General features: G+C 37.5%; 1 protein-coding gene across 4 annotated transcripts in view; it reads right to left on the reverse strand.

The window, feature by feature from the left end:
- ADGRL3 (adhesion G protein-coupled receptor L3) overlaps positions 1-21,296 on the reverse strand; it is a 780,978-nt gene that overhangs the window by 33,701 nt on the left and 725,981 nt on the right. For all 4 annotated transcript variants that reach the window (XM_058667263.1, XM_058667265.1, XM_058667264.1 and 1 more), the window contains one exon: positions 2,538-2,706. In XM_058667263.1, the coding sequence (XP_058523246.1) occupies positions 2,538-2,706 (169 nt within the window). The remainder of the gene's footprint in view (positions 1-2,537; positions 2,707-21,296) is intronic.

Genomic DNA, 21,296 nt, shown 5'->3' on the forward strand with positions numbered 1-21,296 from the left:
ACTCTTTTTGCACATGGACACAAATACTCTCTACCTGTGTATTACATTTTATTCCTAGGTATCTTTATGCAGTTATATATGATACATTTATGTAAGAAAAGCTATTGGCCCAGCACCATGGCATATCAGGCTAATCCTCTGCCTGTGGTGCCGGCATTTCATATAGGCACTAATTCTAGTCTCAACAGGCCCAATTCTGATCCTACTCACTACTAATGCCCTGGAAAAGCAGCAGAGGATGGCCCAATTCCTCGGGTCCCTGCACCCATGTGGGAAACCCTGAAGAAGTTCCTGGCTCTCAGCTTTGGATTGGCTCACATCTGGCTTATGTACCTACTTGAGGAGTCAACCAGTAGATGGAAGATCTCTCTCTCTTTGTATCTCTCCTTTTCACTTTCTACAATTCTGGCTTGCAAGTAAAATAAATAAATCTTTTTAAGACAGTAAAAATTAATGATTTAAAAAAATAAATATTGCCTAATAAAATACAACTAAAATTAATTGCAAGTTCTTTAGTGCTCTGAAGAAAAGACACTTGTAAATTTTGAGCTAATATTTGTACATAACATAAAGATGACAGGTAAATCCGATTAGCCATGATTCAATATGTTATAGCTGATGATTTCTGTATTTTCACGAACACATGCTATGTTGTCCTAATCTCCTGATTTTGTCCTCATTATTTTTTTTTGGCAAATATTTTTCTTGAGACTCAACTGCAGCTTGTTCTACGCAGGTTAAGCATTCTTTCCTAAGTATTTATTCATTCTGACTTCCCTGAGACCAGGCACTGTCTACTTGTCGACTGTTCTTCCTCTCATTATTTCAGTGTCTCAGCATGATGATCCTTCTCCTTTGGCAGTCTCTTCCCACTCATCCTTCTTCTTAACCACTCACATGCTTCCCACAGTGTAAACTCGTCTAACGTGGCACAATGCTGACCAAGGCAGCTCCTACTATTTCAGAGTACCAAATCTAGGTTGATTCTCAGTTTTTCCCTTGCAGTTTAGTATGGACAGTGGGAAGACAAGAGAATCTATTTCCAGATCTATTCCGCAAGATCTTCTCTCTCTTCCTGAAACATTCTGTTGGAAGTCAACATTCAAGATGACTGACCATGGAATCACAAGCTGAGGCTCACTGAGCCTTTATCAACCTGTCTCCAGATGAGGCTCCTATGTGAATTTGACAATGAGTAAAGCATAAATGCATATGGAGGTAAGTGCTTATAAATGTTGAGGTGACTATCATAAAGTATAAGTATTCATTCTCTTGCCTAAATTGAATTCTAATTCATTAGATTACAGCCCATCCACATGAATACAATCATTTATTTCCTGTAACCTGTACATTCTGTCTGACTTAAATACCCTAGACTATATTTGTGACTGTAACAACTTCTTTTACATGTGCTTGGGCACTTCAAATTAGAACAGAGTAACACTTTGCTGGACTGTTACACTTCTCAAGAAAGGCCACCCTTCTCAATTTCTGTTCTAAAACTTGCCAGCTTCTCTAAGCAAAAATGTTGCAGCTAGGGGTCTTTGCTCTTCATTTTCTTTTTCTTCCAAAGCAAAATTGTAGGTCTTATTTCTTTTGTGTGTGTGTGTGTGTATATATATATATATATATATATTTTACATTTATCATTTCATTTTAGATAGAATTTTCTCAATATTTCATAATTATGATGATTACCTCTTTTTATACACAAGGAAACCTGGACCTAGGGAGGTTAATTAACCTGTCACAAATCACAAAGCTTTTCAAGTGTAGAAACTCAAATTTGAACCCATGCAATCTGTCTTGGGGATCTCCGTGATTGGAAATATTCTTAATAGAGTTTTCAAAAGATGGGAATGAAAAGTGACTTTAGAGCTTAAAAATTAAAGAAATATATTTATTCCCTAAATTTAGCTTTGAAAATGAATGGTTCATGAACTAATAAGTATAAAATATTGCAAAAATAGTCCCATGCAATGATTAAAATTGAATTCTAATTCAGTTGATAAATTCAATAAAATTAACAACTCAATAAATTTACTTAAATACTGCCCACTCATTTAAATTTATTTCTAGCTTAATTATTTATTTTATTTGTCATATTATTACATTATTTATTTTACACAAAATGTCTACAAGCTATATTTTCTAGTTTTTAAAGCAACAATCTGTGAATACACACACACATATGTATCTAGTCAAACCTTCATGACATTTTAGAATAGTTATTTCATAATCCCCTAATTCTAATGTGTCCCAAAGAAAATATTAAGAACATAAGGTCAAGTGTACAAGAAAATAACTGTGTACTGTCCCCCAATTTTTATTTGGATTTTTACTGTTAGACATTCTCACCAACTGTTATACTCCCATTTTATGTCATTTTGTGTTCACTGTTACCAAAAAAACAAAAACAATAAAATACTATATTTACTTCTTGAAGATATCAAGAATGGTATGATAGAATGTATTTTGGTTGTTTCGCTATCATGAAATGCATGGAATTTGTTCTTGAAAAGAGAATTCTATCTTACCTTCTTCTGTAGGACACAATGGAAAATGAAGATAAACATTCCCTGTAGAGAATTGAAAATGGTGAAGAGATACGCCATGATGACTGTGCTTTCATTAATGTACATGAGTCCAAAGGCCCAGGTCAATCCTAACAGGCAGAGAAGGGCTATTGCACCTATAACCCATGACCTGCAGAGAGAAGATGAAGCATTATGAAATATTTGATCTTGACTTCACACAACCATATCATGCCAACCATACTGAGACACTGAAAAGAACATTACAGTAAGTTTTATTGACAGAAAATGTAGGACAAGTGAAGTGCTTCGTGATTTTAATGGGGACTGTAAGTGTTCAAGCTTGAGGAACTACACATGGATGAAAATGTTATGAACACAGAAATTCACTTCAGCAAAAGCGGATTTGGACTATAAATTATTCATGTATTTGCAGCACATATGCAAATGGGATGGAGATGTAATTATGGTGGATGGCAAGGGGGAAAATGTGTGTAAAGTCTCGTTAGTCTTCACTGGTCTCACTGGAGTGACAGCATTTGTTTGGATTCTCTTCATTAGTGCTCTAGCTAAAATCCACTTTCTACCATTTTCTCACGTTTTTTGCTTTCCTACGAAAATTGTAGCATGCACTGACAAAAGCATACTCTTACTAGAAGGAACCAGCACTGGGAACACACGTAGAAATTTAAAGTCTTGTTTATCTGACTCCATGACATGTAGACTAAGCGTCAGATTAACGTGTGGGAAAAACAAAATTAGTTCCAGCAGCGTGCAAGTGCCTCAGTCTTGCTTTCAGCTCTCAGCTTATTTGTCTTCTAGATCATGATAGGATAGCTGGACTTGTGTATCAGGCACATGGCAGCTCTGCTGAAAAGCATCTTACAGGCTCAGGGAGCCTGTCTGTCTATGAAAGGTTTGCACACTCATGGAGGGGATGAAGTGAGAATGCGATGGGGTGATATGTTCTGAGCAGTACAGTGTGGAGACAAATCTCACTCTCACTCCATTCTTTTAGTTTCCTCCAAGTTACCATCCACAATAACTGGTGGATGACAACAATTCTTTTATTTGTAGTTGTATCATGTATTTACTATCATGACAGAATGAATTTTTCCAAGAGGTGTAACTCTAACAATTGGAAATGGAATCTCCTTTACTCAACTCAACGGGTAAGGCAGAACAAGACCACCAGTTCACGTCTCCACACTTCTCAACCGTAACCTTTCCAGATTCACATGCCTGCCTTGAACAAGGTAAACAAGTAATTCTTTTCCACAGGCTAGCATCCTCCATTGGCATCTTCTAACGAAGAAACACTAATGGAGATGGAAGGTTCGTAAAATGAATGGAAAAAATTGTCTCTGTTTACCATCATTTGCAGCTGAGTTCCTTGCATTTTTTGACAAGGACTATATCCTAAGAATGATATGGTTTCAAGTCTTATCAAAATGTGTTGTAACTATTTACTATTTCTTCCCAGAACAGCCAGCTATCATGAATCAGATTTAAGTGCATTCTAAGCTTTCATTTACAAAAGTTTTGGATAAAGAATACCTAAAGGATGTGGCATGCTTGCACATATGAATTAGATAATGTCTTGGATATTGACACATTATTCTGCCACTGGATTCAAAAATATAGAAACTTTGAGGAACAGGTTTTGAACTCTCTCAGATAGTAAAACAAGGAAAAAGTGGAAGGACTGGTATTACATAAAGATATAATTGCTACTTAGACTTAGAAATAATAGACTACAATACTAAATAAGGCTATTATCCAATAAGAAACATAGGATGGGCCCAAGGGTTAAATGATAGACAGCTGCAATGAACCCCAGCTTCTAAAGAACAAAGCAAGCAAGAGCATGAAGAGGTGTGTGGAATGGCATTGGAGCAAATGAAAACAAAGGACTCTTCACCAGAAGAACAAACTGAAAGCCTGCAGCAAGGTTGCCCACAAGTTGGCATACTCTTGCAGGACAAGGAATTTGAAAGTACAGAGAAAAATGCCCAATATCAACATTTATGCAAGGATTAGTACAGACTTGTAGCTTTGTTGGAGAAACTTAAATACATTCTTTTAAAATTTAGATGCTTAACTGGGTGGCAGAGGTGTCAAATTTGTAGGGGACCATTTTGTAGGTGTAAAAATTATTTTTCTCAAAGAATCCACTGTTTTCCTTTTTGAATAATTAAAGTAGCAGTTCACTGATATCAATTGAAATTGAGTGGTTTTATTCCCATAAGATCATTTCAAAGATACACCTCTAATTCACAAAATAATTTTAGCAGAAAGATCCCCAAACACTGGAACTGCCGACATAGGCAGCAAGGAGGAACATGGCACGGTGCAAGGGGGGCAGGGGGCTGTAAAAGCAGAACAAGTCTGTACACGAGAGGCGACTGTTACTGTGGACCTGGGTTCAAGTGAGTCCAATTAACAGACAGGAAGAGAGGTGTTTTTTTTGGCAATACACCTGCAGCATGTTTATTCTGCACAGAAGCTGTATGCCAGAGTATTTTCCTGCACAGTTTGCTCTTCTGCCTCCATGTGAATGACAGAAGCTCTAATGACTTTTCAGTACTGTTCTGACAGCTGGTTCATGGGACCACACTGATAAATGCAATTTATCAGCCATTCAGGTCATTCTTACTTGATGAAGGGTCTGTTATCCTCATAGCTAAAGAATGCATAGACATAAAGACAAGAACACCAACATTAGCATTTCATGACAAAGATTTTCATATGAAAAAATATATTCTGGTTCCCAAAGGCCTCTGTCTCCCACCTCCCTAAAAGATTATATATCCTTCCTTTTATTCTCCAGAAGGTAAAAATGACCAGGAGAACTTAAATAACAAGGAATAAAATCAATTTTGTAATATTGCAATATCCCTGTGAAACTCAAAAACTCCATTTTTTCCTTTCTGTGTTCATATTCCCTGTGACTTGACAGAGGCATCTATTTCTTAGAGATCACATTTCTCTAGAGAACGAGAAATTTTATGGGCAATTTGGAAAAGGCTTGGGGGCATGCTTAAAATGACAGATTTCATGTCACCTGAGGTATTCTTACTCTGTAATATTAGCAGATAAGATTACTTAATTATGGACAGTACGTTTCTAAGTAATTCTAACATGGCGGATGATTGACCTCAGTTAAATCTGAGCCTTATGACTCTTGGAAAATAATTAATCTTGGCTACTTTCAAAATCTGTTAGTATATTGAGGAAAAAACACAGTATGAATAAGCTTGCAGTAAGAGCAAACATCCAACACCTGCATAGTATCACTTATATTTATTAACTGATTTGATCTCATTCTGATCAAATGAAACTCCAGGGCTGCAACAGTCCACTTGATACATTTCAGATCATCTGTTTTTATTATTGCTGTTGTTGTTTTAACAAACCTAATGTCTGCTTAGAGAATTGTGACATTACTAAAAAGAATGAGAAAGCGGTTGGTCTCTTCCCTCTTGCCAGGGGCAAAATAATTTCCTCTCTTATGTATAAATAAATAAAGCTCTAGAAAGATCCCATCTGTGATGCTTCTGAGTAAAGAGAATCACTGGTAACAGCTGATTTTCCAGAAAGATGAACAATGAACAGAGTGAGAGGGTGGGATTTGACTCCAGTCAGCCTGAGGTTGACATTCTAGCTCAGCCGCTCACCAGCTATTTGATCTTCCGCAAAGTTAATTACAGCGCTGCTGCAGTCTTTAATGCATCCACAAAATGGCAACAACTATAATGGAAGTCTTCTTTGTAGTACAATGTAAGTTGCATGTGATAATGGAATGATTTATTATGTATGAAGCATCCAGTGCAGTACTTTAAGTATGTGTCTAACATATACTATGCATTCTGCTATTATGAGACTATTTAAAGTGATAGTCTCATAGAAAATGTAACAGTTCTCATCCAAAGAATAAAATACCAAATACATGTTGTTAGTAAATGGAACAGTAGTGACTAGAATTTAGTGTCCAATATGATTGCCAGGCACATATGGCTATTTAACTTTAGATACGTTAACACAAAATAGGTAAACAAAATTCTATTCCTCAGTCACAATTGTCATATTACACATGTTTGAAACCTTCACAGGGGAGTAGCAACCATATTGGTCAGTGCAGTTTGGACTATTTCTTTCTCACAGCAAATTCCACTGGACAGTCCCTGACTAAGACAGTCAGGGAAAGTGAATTCCATGAGTGTTTGAAAGATAAAGAGACTTTTCTAATAACAATTATATTTAAAAATTATAAAGCTTCCCATCTTCCTTTCTTTTTTAATGTTTGAGATACTATTTTAAGTTTACATTACAATAAAAAGGATTACTTGTTAGGTAAAAGTTTAATCCAATAACAAGTTTAGCAAGTCAAAAGCAAAAATGTCTTAGTTTAAGTAGAAATACAGACAAAAGCTATAAAAATTGAATGGAAAAATCATTATTTTACTCATATACAGTAAATTCTAAAGTAACCACAGATCATAAAACTATGTATAACATCCTTAACCATTGGGTTGAAAGGTATCAAACAAAGCTTCATAAAATACAGCTGTAACAATACTGGTATAGACAGACATTTCTTTATTTTTACCATTTTTTTCTGTATTTCACTCAACATGATGTCCTTTATTTAGTTAAGTCTGTTTTGCTGCAAGTGACAGAATTTTCTTTGACATGTTGAAGGATGTGTTTGTGAGTGAACTGTATCTTTAATAGTGAATAGGCATACCACCATGATCTATAAAGATACTCTCAATATTTCTAGTTTTAAGATGCAATTGAATTTATTTTCCTGAGTATAAAGCTAACATAAGAGGCTTTCCACCATTAATTTTGATGTGTGTTAATGTAGGAATGACAAAGGTAATGTTAATCAGTTTCTCAAAGTTAAACATATTCTTCATTGTTCATGGAACAAATAAAGGCAATAGATCAGAATGCATCTGCATGTGGGATGAGGCTTCCCTACTGTTCCTAAATCTACAAGAAAACTCTCAACGAAAGAAGATCCAGTTACTCATATTCTACAAGGAGCATCCAAGAACTGCAACTAAAGGATCCAACTCTCAGAAGCAATCTTTTATGAGGGACTGCTTTGCCACATTGTTAACCCTGGCATTCAGTCTATAAGACTTTGAGTACTGAAGCTGGTGCTGGACATAGCAGGTGTAGCTGCTGCCTGTGGCACTGGTATCCCAGCTGAGTCCCAGCTACTCTATTTATGATCCATTTCCCTGTTAATGGCCTAAGAAAGCAAGGAGGATGGGCAGGTGCTTGGACGTCTGCACTCACACTGAGACCCAGAAGAAGCTCCTGGCTCCCGCCTTCCAACCAGCAAAGCCTTAGCCTTTGCAACTAATGGGGGAGAGAGCCAGTAGCTGGAATCTCTCTCTCTCTCTCTCTCTCTCTCTCTCTCTAATTCTGACTCTGGTATATCAATATATCTTAGAAACAAACTCAACAGTAGAGAAAATGCCATTCTAGGATTGCAACATTCACAAAATATGAAGAACAGTTGAAAGAATGAAAAAAAGTTATTTTATGAATCCTAATTGCCCCAAATATCAGCAGTGAATGACGGACTGTATTTTATTTGCATTTTAAACACTTATTTATCATGTGTTACTCAAAAGAGTGATCAAGACCAGGAGAGAAGAGATCTTTCGTAATTTGGTTCACTTTCTAAATGCTGACAACAGCTGGAGCTGGGCCAGGCTGAAGCCAGGAGCTAGGAACCCATCAGGGTCTCCGTTGTGGGTGTCAGGTGTCCAAGCACTTGGTCATCCTCAGCGGTTTTCTCAAGTACCACATCCCCACCAGAGGGCCAGCTGGAGGAGACAAGATTCACACTGGCCCTCTGGTGGGGATGTGGGAATCCCAAGATGTGGCTTTACCCTGAGTACCTCAGTGCCCACACAAGGGAAGGATCGCAGGATAAGCTAGCCACATTTTTAATTAGTCAGACATTGAATAACTGAAACAGACTGGCAATGCTGTAATTTCTAGAATAGCACTAGGCTATCTGCTACCCAGTGGTTAATGGGCATTTAATACAGCATAGCTAGAAGAACAGTGATTAGAAATGAGTTTCATGCTTACATCCCACTGTGCGAAAAATGCGCAATCAGGCTATGTTTATGATAGAAATGCTGACTGCTTCATGTTTCTTTAAAATGTATTTTATGTTAGTTAACATAAATCCTGAATCTATATTATTAATTTCCTCTTTGTTCACCTCTCCAGGAAGACTAAAAGCAAAAAGCATTTAGAATTTAGTTCCACAGCTGTGAGTATAATATGAACAATGTATCTTTGTGGGCACATATTTAAATCACCAAGGATTAAAGAGAATAAACATTCTTAGAAAAATATGAAATTCATATAAATAGAAAAATTATAAACAGGAAAGGACAGCTATGGATTTTATAGCTATTAAAATTTACTATCAAAAGCTGTATTTCTACAATTTGCTCATATACACTTTATTCCAAGGAAAATTAAATGAACTAAATAAAATAAATGGTTTAGGATATATCATAAACATATCTCAGTGTCCCTATAACAAAACTGGAGATTGAAGATTTGTCTGCAATACTGGAGGTTGAATGATTGTTCATGAATCGGAAAGTCTGAAATTAGGAAGCACTTAGTGTAATAAGCCAGGATCAGCACACATCAAATCACTGGCAGATAAAACTTTAACAGTATTTTCTCTACAATTCAAAGCCATGCAAATTTCTGTCTCAATGTACAGGATGAAAAGAACTGAAAGAAGTTAAGGGTATCATAAGGACGTAATGGATTATTAAAGTGTACAAAGGCAATCATAATTTTCACAAGTTGAGATCTCTACGTATCAGATTCATAAGGTGAACTGGTAGACTGTGTGCAAAGATGACAGGCAATTTGGGAGTGGGTGGAAGAAAGTAAGAACCCTTGCATGATTATTGATTAATATCAATATGTGAAAAGCTGTCTATCGGTAACAGAAAGCATGGCCTGTGAAGCAGCCTGCATGAGTTTGGACGCCCGTAGAGCACTTTACCAGCTCTCTAGCCTAGGGATAATTTCTCGACCTCTACTCTTCACTGCTCTCTCTGCAATATGAAACTTTCCTCTTAGATCTACTCTGTGTATTTTTATAAAAGTATCTGGCATTTTTATTTAATACTTATACACAAAAATATGCAAAGATACAAAATGTTAATCAGAAGAGCTATAAGATAATATTTGGTAATAAAATTGTATCATGTATTGACCGTCTGGTCTCAAAGCAGGGGTTGTAGTGAAAAATACAACAATACTACATTAGAGTTTCTTCTTTAAAGTGCTCGGCAATTTCTATATGAAGTAAAAATTCAAAGAGGATGAGGGAGACACTTAAAATTTATATTTAACTTCTTCAATGTTTTGTTTTTCTTTAGATGATGAATTTGATTTAGTTAATGCTATGACTTTATATAAGTTGAAGTAGGAACCTGCCGAGATTCCCAGTGACTGTTAAAACAGAAACCCAGAATGGACTGGTTTCCCTAAGAAAACTAAACTTGACTCATAAATACACTGTGATCTCAGTGCTGGGAATCCTGCAAAGCATCTGCAGCTAATCACTCAACAGAGCCATTTCAGTAAGAAGCAAGGACGACAAGAACCAATTTACAACATGAAATGCCCACTGAAATTTGTTAGGAGATACGAATTCTAGGGGTTATTTTGCTCTTCTTCTTAGGAAATGACCGCTTCTTGTTTCAATTTGCAGTTTTGTGGTGTCAAATTAATTATTTTTGATGTGAATTTTACTTATCGTACTTCCTAGATATTTGTATCTTTTCAATAAATTCTTGCGGTTCATTAATTGATCATCCATAAGAGACGGTTTGATTGCTTGTAAACACCTGCGACTGTAAATGTCCCTTTCAATACCGGTTTTGTTACATCTCATGGGTAATGATGTTCTGGTTTTAATTGTAATTTCTTCAGTGCCACATGGGTCATGCAGTAGCATCCGCTTCTCCAAGAAGGTTCTTGATTTTCTTTTTTCATCATGTTAGCGGCACATTTGCTAGTTTTGTAGTATATTCATTAACTTCATGTTGATGAAAATTTGCTGGTTTCTCCCTGTTGTGGACTGTGGTTACTGACTCTGTATTTAGGGGGATGTATGACAGAAGTGTAGCAGAGACTGACATGTTCAGATGTGGAAACAAAGCGTAGTATGTCTCCATACATCCAGACTAAAGATGAGCTCCAGGGAAACAGCTGAAAATACCCTGACAGGAAGATGCTGGACTTTCCGATATCGTCCGATATTTCCCATAATGTTGGGAAACACCTCAATAACAGCATGATGGACTTAAAACTGTTCATGAAGGAACACCTATTTTAACACTAGAGGGGAAATCTATGGGGGTGAGGGGGCAGAGAACTTGGGGAGGGGGACAGGAAATCCCAAAGGCTATGGAACTGTATCATACAACAATAATAAAAAATAATTTTAAAAAGAGATATGAATTTTAGAATTAGATTCAGTAATTTTTCCTCATGACTTTTTACTTTGAAATCTGGAATAGGAAAGATAAAATAAATGATGACATATTGGTATGAAGAGAGATTTTTAGTTCCTTCTAATAAGTTTCCACCTTGTGTAATCAACGAAAACCATTGGTTTTATCAGTAACATTACAAAGCTCAAAAACTATTATAAACAAGTTGATAGTTTTTATTTATTGATACATATAATCAAAATTTGCAGTGGTTGTTGGATCATTTGCCACTGGAGGCTCAACATTATTTTTTTAAGATTCATGCTGACTCTTAGAATTCACTAACTCCTCAAAACCTGTGACTGCTTACACAGTAAAATATGGACAATAGAAAATATAAAGTACTTTAAGGAAAACATACTATATATTCAGTATTTATTTATTTCAAGTTGGAGTATGCACAAACATTTTGAGAGTGAGACATTAGCAAGTTTTTGTTATCCTTGCCAAAAGTTTTTTGGCAGGTTGAATTTCTACTATTCTTTTTCATACCATATGGTATCATCACCTCTCATTTCAGCAATTTCTAATACAAACATTCATCATTCCTGTTTTGTGAACAAATTATTGTAACCTGTTTAGAAAAACACCCAAACACAGGGGCCAGGGCGATGGCTCAGCTGGCCAAACCTCTACCCCCAAGTGCTGGGATCCATATGGACACCAGTTCATATCCTGGCTGGCTGCTCCATTTCCCATCCAGCTCCCTGTTTGTGGCCTGAGAAAGCAGTGGAGGAGTCCTGTAAAGCTTTGGGACACTGAACCCATGTGGGAGACCCAGAAGATGCCCCGAGATCCCAGCTTTGTATATACTTAGCTTTGGCAGTTGCAGTTATTTATCTGGGGGATGAACCAGTAGACGGTAGATCTTTTTCTCTGTCTCTCCTTCTCTATGTAAATCTGCCTTTCTAATAAAATCAATCAAACTTTAAAAAAAGAAAAAGAAAACCCAAACACAATGAAGCCGCAACTAAGTACTCTAAATATTTCTATACTTAGTAAAGATCGCAATCAATGGAACTACAGTGGAATTGTAGCACAGTAGGAAGCAGACAAGCGTTACTTATTGGAGTATGCCATTTATTCTTTCCAAGTCTCAGCTTACGTACATCCAGAATGAACACTGAAGACTTCAATGGACACAAAGAATCAATAATTCATGGCCTTTAGAAAGTACCAATAAGAGATTCTGAAGTATACTGTGAATTCCAGAATTCACCATTCATGTGGAAGTACACTACTTTTCTGATGATGGATTTGAAAAATGAGATCACACTAATCAGTTAATACACAGTACTTTTTACAATGTGAGTAGCCCAAAGTAATAATCAAAGATCTTTGTCTCGAGTATGCTTTTAATACAGAAGCTCGGTGAGGTTTCATCAAGTCTATTTAAAAGTGTTAGCAGGAATTTAAACAGATCTTAAAAACTCTCAATGAGAATAACATTTAGAAAATTATTGAAAATGTAAGTAATATAATACACATGTTTTATATGTGAATAAGAAGATGCAAGCCACAAAATAACATTTTCAATGGAGCACATTTCAGGCCAAAGGGCAGTCTCAAGAAAGTGCTAAGAGAACAAATCAGAAAACATTCTCCAACAGCAAAGAAGCTCAATTAGACATCAATAGCTAATAAAACATGCATGGAAGCATGATTGTATATCAGTCATTCATTCACTACTAGAGCTCAGAAAAACCCTCAAGCTTCACAGCTTTTAACAAATAAATTTTAACTATTAATGAGTGAGAAATAATTATTTTCTTCATATGAGGCAGAAGAAGGGAAGAAAAAAATAGCTTATATGATTTTCCATGTAAGGAAAGTATGAGAGGAAGGACCTTACATTATAAGGACATTTTATCTAGGAATTTAATCTTAAGTCTTAAATAAGAAATTAAAAATATAAAGGAATAGCTGATTAAAAAATGATGAACTAAGAATTATCTCCAAATGGCAAGGAGAGTAAAAGCAACCTATTATATCATATTTACCACATGGGTAGTTTAATTGCATTTCCCGATTAGAAAGAAAAACTGATAAGTATGATTAGCCATGTTTTATGAAAATATAAAGTAACTTAAAATCTAGGATTATATTCATAAAAACATTTCATTGCCTTAAACATGATTATCTGATTTTTAGAAGTCCACAACAAATATCATGCTTAATGGGAAAGCTTCAAAATGCGTATTTCTTAAAATTTCAGGACCACAACAAGGTTATACTTTAAACTACTCAATAAAATCTTTTTGACATGACAATATGATGAGAAGAAAAACCATTAAGTGCCATAAGGCTTACAAGAGCAGATACAATTTAAAATTTATGTTAAACATATACACGATCCAATCATTTCCTAAGTTTGTAAGCATTAGGGGGACAAAGAAATAAGGAGAGAGAATGGTTGTAGAGAATGTAGCCATGGTGGGAAGTATTGTTATGCTCCCAAATCTGTACCATAAAATAGGTAAAATTTGTGGCTTCATACAAATCTAAAACTTTTTAAAGGTATAGATATACTTTTTAAACTATTTAAACATAATCCAATAATTTCCACAAAAATGCAAATGAACTGGAAGAAAAATTGTTGGAAGTATTAATGGAGTTCAGTGTGTCTGATATAAATGAGCATCGTTCTCTTGTTTAGTAACAACAAACATGAAAGACAAAGAAAAAACTAGATATTTTTCACCAAAACCACAAAATAAAATCTTTTAAAAGTCTTGGTTTAAAAGGATTTGTTCAAAGATCTCAAAAGTTTTAGCAAAACGCTAGATTATTCAGATTGTTATAAGCTGTCTACTCCCTTGTGTCTATTGTAAAAGAAAAATGAAAAGGTGATCATATAGATTGGAAATCCTTGTAATTACAAGAGATTTCAAAATGTAGACCAGCAAGTGAAAGAAGAAAGATATAGGAAAGCCAAGCAGAAAAATGAAGAAATTAAAGCCTTTTTGGAAGAAAATCTAGTAGAAACTAATGGACATAATAATTTTAGGAATGGGGTGCTGTGTTATGTCAAATAGCACATTCTATCACATTAAAAGGAGTGACTGAATTGGAAGAGGTTGGCAGCTTTAGAAACCTGCCTGTAGCCCATAAAACAAGAGGTAACAAACTCAAGCAAGGCAGAAAATGAGAGAACTACGATTATAGCTTCTAGAACAAAGAAAGCATCCTAGATTTGAGTCCCATGTTGATATATGTAATGATGTCAATATTGTTAATAAATTGTTACCTTTTTTATTCCTGGCTTAATTTCTTAATCTCAAAATTAAGTAGTTTTAAATAATAGCCTCAGGCTATCAATCTCAGTGCTGGAACAGAGAGAATTTTCATTTAGAATATCAACTTCCATAGGCATCCAGAGAATTCTAGAATGCATATTCAAATGGTACATTTATAAAAGTGCCAAGGACTCTGATGACAGACCTTTTAAAAATACATAACTGTCTGTAGTGGAGAAACCCAACAACTGGGACTCGGCCAAGAGAAAATAGGATTAGGAAATGTTCAAGTGTGGACTGAGCAGCTCAAGCTACTTACCACTCTGCAGTTCTGTCTACACTTTTTAATTACAAAGCCAGTGACTTAATGCTTAGTATTTTTTTTAACTTACAACTTTCAGCACTTTTAAAATGAGGTAAGGAAAAAATATCATTTTCAAACAAAATAACATTCTTCTTGGAAACAACTCCCAAAGAATAGAAAAATGGAGAAAGCCGAAGTATGAAAAAAACATTTTCTTGGTTTTGGTTAAAGGGGAAGTACTCACATGGACCCAGCAGTACTGTGACACATACAGCAGACGCATGAACAGTCGCACAGTTTGTCTGTGCTGACAAGTTAGTGATCAACTGTACGAGGCTCCGTCATAAAGCATTTTACAACCTCCTTATACTGCTAGGGCTAACTGAGGAACCCTGGAACGTATGTCATGGCAATCTTTGGAATTTTCAGAGGAAAGTACATATGCCAAGTATATGCAATGCTGTTGCCTGCTTGAGGACTTTTCTGTCTACAATGACTGGGATTCTACTGCCCAAGATGGCAGGTGACTGCAGAAAGAAAGGAAGGAACACGTACTGTTAGAGTGTAGGTATAATGTTATTGTTGGGCAGTGTGAGATTGCTTTGTACTGAACAACTGCTACTTTGCTAGGCCAGGAGGTGCCTGGACTTTGGGAGGATTCCGCTTTAGCGATAAATCTGTTCTTTGCTGCCTTGCAACTTTGTGAAGGCAAGAGCGCAGTTTTTCTCTGGTCCCAAAAACAGGAGGAAGATAAGAGTGTGAGAATGGGATGAGCCATAAAGATAGTGGGTATGGAAATGAACAGGCTCCCTGTGCCTGAAGGCCCTAAAACAATGAACATGTCTAAGGTTGTTACTTTCGATGTATTTCCCAGCCCCAAAGGGCCTATATAAGCTACTGTCTTGGGCTGTTCGGGGTCCGACCGCCCTGCTTGGCTGGCCTGTGTGCCCCAAGTGCGGCCTGACCCCAGCATGCTGGCGCAATAAACTCTGTTTGCTGTTTGCATTACCAGTGAGACTCTTTGTCATTCTTTGGCCCGGACTCTAACAGCACAACAACAACAACAAAACCCTAATAACATAAACTATTCCTTCCATTTCCTCTTCCTTTTTTATATGGCTCATAATCCATTCTCACGCTATCCCATCCCCTCCCCCACACTGCATCCTTTCTGTTGGATCTCACAGTCGGATTGTTTTGGAGTATTTCTGTCACTTGATGCTTCAAAGTAAAATCATCTGCAGGCCTCATAAGCTCACGTTCTTTGTTCTGTGACATCCCTCAGACTGTGAAAGTGACTGTGAGTCCTCCCCCTCTAAGAACCACAGGCCACTCTGAGGCGCTTCCTGGAAGATGCCAACACCACCATCCTTTCCTTCTTGTTTCTAACCTTCCCAGAGCTCCTCTTCCTGGGGCTCCCTTTTCTTCATTCACTGCCCCCCTGCTGGTTGCTCCTTCCTTCATACCCAGCTGAGATCCTAGGATCTCAATCTCTTGACAGCCTTTCTTCGCTTTATTCATTCATAACCAAACAAGCAAACAAGCCCTACCTCTATGTAAGCAGACATGCTGCAGGAAGCACCCAGCATGCTGACTGAACACAGGCTCAATGTGTGAGGAGCAATGTACAGTGACCATGCATTGCACAGCACGAGGCATTTATGCTGTGCCACTGCCCTTGCTCTGCAGTCTCCAGGAGGTGTGCTCCACACCCTCCTTCACTCGCACACGTTTCCCGTCACAAGTACAATGTCTCGATGATGCCCGCTCGTTCCCTGAAACCACAAAAACCAGTCACCCTGTGCCGAATCCACTGGTGTACTCTCCGGGTCTGTCAACTTCAAGAACTCACCTCACTTATGAATAACACCTAAAAATGTGTCTCCACTTCTAACAAGATGGCTGTCACACTGAGACGCCCAATAGGTGCATTTTATAATTCATGGTTCTCCATGTAAAACCTTCCAGTTCATACATTTAAACTGCTAAAGTAATCACGGGTTTGAAGCACAGGATCCTTAGTGAGCTTTATAATCTGAACAATTTTAGGAGTTAAAGCTTCTTAAGCTTGCTCTGTAAATTGCTGTAAATTACTGTTTACTGAAAAGAAGACCTGCTAAAAGTTTAACACAATTTAATGTACTAATAGACATATAAAGTGATATGGCAAAAAGTACATGGTAAAAGTTAGGGAAATGGACTCTAACACTACAATACAGAAACTGAATTTCTGATGAGTATTGGAAGCAGTGCAAAAACTTAAATATTATTCATCAAATTTCACTTTCAATAGCTCTAGAAACTGAATCTTGGGGGTTTGGGGCAGAGAATTGGAGATCCAAAGTCTTTTAATCCAGTATCACTTATTAAAATTTTCTCACAACATATGTTAAAGAACAGTGCATTTTATTCAATTTCCAGAAAAAATATACATATAGTTATTAAACAAATGAAGCCCTCAACCTAACATGCCATGCCACATTTTTTACAAAAAGCTCTGTCAGAAAAACATGCTTTTCCAGTTGGTTCAGGTTACAGCAACCAAGGCAAATTAAGAAAAGCCATAGAGGATGGTTTTAATAGTTTCCTGTGTATTTCTCTCAGCCTATTAAAAAAAATCATATTTTTCTTTTAAGAATTTGAAGAATGAGGATCTCAAGTAATAATTCATTAAAGACTGACTGATGCGTTTGAAAAGATCAGGAACAAGCAGCAAATCATTTGATGGGACTCGGTATATGATAATCCAGCAGATCTCAGCATTTGAGACAACTTCAGAAGTAGGTTGGTCTCTGTCTCTGATCTCTCCTTAGGCCCTTTCCCTGAAACAGAAAATTGAAAACTTCCCTGACCATCCTCACCGTATGAGCTTTCTTTCAGAGGCACCTGTACATAAAGGGATGACACAGAGACACAGGGATGCCAAGAGTAATCTCAACCAATCGGCCTGGCCACATTCCTCCTCGTTAATTCTATCGCACAATACACTTCCACCCTCTAGTCATATTTCTTCACACAGGTCTGTATCTTCATCGCTGGCTGGCACACAAAAATTGCGGGAGTTTATCTGTTCCTTTGGCTTTTTTTTTTCCTCCCATGTCATGTGAAACATGTCGGGAACTTTTGTGCTCTTCTCTTGATAATATACCTTGTTTCTAGGAGTTGCTACCATGAAGCTAACGATGGGAGAGAAAAGAAATCTTTTCTCTCACACAGTGAAACACTGCCCTTCCATTATTAATAACATAGAGTTCCAAATGTTGGTTTCCGTGTGATTACTTACAAGTGGGAACTACAGGAAGATAAATGTGTATGTCAAGGAATTTGTGGATAACATTTTTGAGTTTTCCCCTTATTACGCATGATTCAGTTTTGTAAACTGTGACTAAAAAAGATGCTACTAAATATGTATACTTGTTTTTGAACCTTTATTCAAGATCTTAACATCCAAGGGAAATAAACAGCAATTGCCTTTAAAAAGGAATTAAAAAGGCAAACACAGAATACGTTTTAAAAATGTTACCTCCTAAATCATAACTGGGTCTCTCCACTAATATTTAATTGATATAAATAAGAACAGCTTGATACACTAGAGTGAGTCCTACCTCACAAGGAATTTGGAAATAGATGAATTATAGTAATTAAATCTTCCCATTTTCATGAGACTTTATTAAATTTTCATTATGTACAGTAGCTGTATCCACAGAAGCACATTAACAACAGGAAAATTGGACGGGTTTTAAAACATTTTCTGAGGGGCTAGAAATAAAGAATGATCCTTGCAGAGAAGTGACATCCTTGGGCTACCTTTTCATGAACATGCTTTGCACAGAATGTAGGGCAACACAATTTATTAAAATGCTTGTATATGAATATTATATATATATATATATATATATATATATATATATATATATATTCATCACACCAACTTCTAGAAACACAAGAATGCAGAATTTACTAGAAATTCAGCATTTGGTCTTTGTTCCTCTCCTGGTGCAGAGCTCAGGAATCTTCTGCAATCTCCTGTCCTGTGCTTGCCAGCAAGATGGTTCAGGGTGTGTACATCTGTGTGGGGATGGTCCTAGGTGACCTCAGGAGGATGACTGGTCCAAAAAAGAAAAAGCACTGATACAGGGTGCTCTTCCGGGGCAGATGGGAGCATGGGTGGTCTGCAGAGCTCATTTAATCAAAAGTGATCAGTACTTTAAACATGCTTATGATACAAAATATCAACACAAAGCCTTGAATGGAGTTGTTTCTACCAGGATCGGGAGCACATCCTGGAATCAGGGCTCTGACCTCCCCCTGTACCTTTCTGCATACATCTCTTGCATTGGGTTCTTCCTGAGTTTTATCCTCTTTTATAAAGCTATTTTCATTGCTAAAACTCCTTGCTTAGTTCTGTTAGTTGTATTAGATGATTCGTTGTAGTTGAGTCGGCAGGGTGAGAGTAGCTTGCACTCTCCATGTGCACGGAATGTGAAAGCAGACTTGTGGAAAAAGTCCTTCACCACGGGGTCTGCAATAACTCTGGGGGTTACCCAGGTAGCCAGGGAGCACTGATTGGTGTGTGGGAACATGATCCGTTTGGTCTCCGAGGGATGTAAGGAAATACCATGCAAGAGTTTGCAATCTTGACATCAAAGAGCTTGCAGCATCCATTTCAATACATTGTTTACTCTTTTTTCCTGCATATACATATCCATTTTTTGAAAGATTTATTTATTTTTATTGGAACGTCAGATATACAGAGAGGAGGACAGTCAGAGAGGAAGATCTTCAATCTGTTGATTCACTTCCCAAGTCACCGCAAAGGCCGGAGCTGCGTCGATCTGAAGCCAGGAGCCTGGAGCCTCTTCCAGGTCTCCCATGCGGGTACAGTTTCAAGGCTTTCCCAGGCCACAAGCAAGGAGCTGGAGGGGACGTGGGGCTGCTAGGATTAGAGCCGGCTCCTACATGGGATCCTGGTGTGCGCAAGGTGAGGACTTTAGCTGCTATGCTACCACACAGGGCCCATAATCATTTATTTCTAAACAACAAAAAGGGCCAAATATCGAAAAAGGATGGTATGTTGACATTGCACTATTCTTTACAAAGTATACCTCACAACATTTTAGGATGTATTGTTGAGTATTTTTTTCATTTAGGAAGTCAAATAAAAGGTTGTTTTTCATGTATTCAAATATTTATAACTATTTGAATGATAACTTAGGTAAAATCTTTCTTAATGATTTATTTTTCCCCAAATGGTATAGCTTGTTGTTTCTTAAATCCATAAAATTAAAGAAAAATTTGTTCTCCATATATAATTAACTCTTTTTTTTTGGTTACTAAAGCAGCTAAAAATCCACATTTTTAAGAAAACATTACAAACGGATATTTACACATACATATGTGCTCTTACATGTGTACATATATGCAAAGATATGGATAAAAAGGCTTCAGAAAACAAAAATTTTAGAGACTATGGACTATAATATGAAGGGGACAAAGAGAAAATGAAAATACTCTTGTAGGGGCCTGCTGCTGTGGCACATGGCTTAAAGTGTTCCTCACAGCGCGAGCACAGGCTTCAATCCCAGCGGCTCCCCTCTCCCAGCTCCCTGTGAGCGCGCCTGGGAAAGCAGCAGGCGATGGCCGAGTCACGGGACCCTCCTGCCAGTGGGCGAGACCCGGCCTGCCGTCCTGACCCATTCCCATCTGTTGTCATTGCTACACTGGTTTAACACTGAACCCCACGGTGACCCATCCTCTCAAGACTGTAGCATCCACATTCCTACTGTGGAGCAGCAGACTAGACAAGGCTAATGATAGGACAGACTTGACCAGCTCAGCTCAGTGGACAGGAGTGAGCACACACCTATGTGTGAGGGCCTACTCGGTCTGGGTCTAGTTGAGGGGAGTGAGAGCTAAACAGCCAAGGTCAGGAGCCAAGTCCTGATGTGAAACTCTCTTTAGAGTTAAAGACTTGGAAGTCCACAATTGACCCTCCAGGTTGTATTGAAGGAATATTTTTCAGAATGTTAGCACAGGTTTCACCTGTCTTGGCCCCCCTTCTCTGAGCTCCATAATGGTGGAGACTATCTCATCTTTAGGGATCTAAACCAGCTCTCTTGGCGAGATCTTTGCTTTTCTAGGTTCTCTCACAGCCAGGAAAAGTCCAGAGGCTTGTAGGAAATATTTTCCACTCTGCAAATGGGAGGCCAGCACACAAGGAAAGGCTCCTGTGGAGAACAGTTTCAAAATGTTCCATCTTTGAATGTGGCAGCTGTAGAATATGACGTCTGGAACGAAGAGGTCTTCTTTGGACTATACAATGACACAGAGAGTGACAACCACAACATGCCAAGGATGACAAAAGATTCTAAGTGTTTAGGTCTCTACTGACAATACTAAGCTTCTGAACAAACTCCACAGCCACCTGCCTCTGGATTTGATGTTCCACAAATCATCGGTGTTATGGTTTCAGCTACTCTGCTAGAAGGCATTCGGTACCCGCAACAGCAAACATTCTATCAAAAACAAACATTCTAAGGGTTACACAGAGAAACCTGTCTGACGGGAAAACCATCATCTCTTATCTCCCCCTTTTACGATGAAAGGTTTTTCAGATAATTTCATTTTCCTTGCTTAACGTCCCTAAAAGGGAAACTAGAAC

This window comes from Ochotona princeps, chromosome 7 (assembly GCF_030435755.1).
Source record: "Ochotona princeps isolate mOchPri1 chromosome 7, mOchPri1.hap1, whole genome shotgun sequence".
NCBI classification, from domain to species: domain Eukaryota; kingdom Metazoa; phylum Chordata; class Mammalia; order Lagomorpha; family Ochotonidae; genus Ochotona; species Ochotona princeps.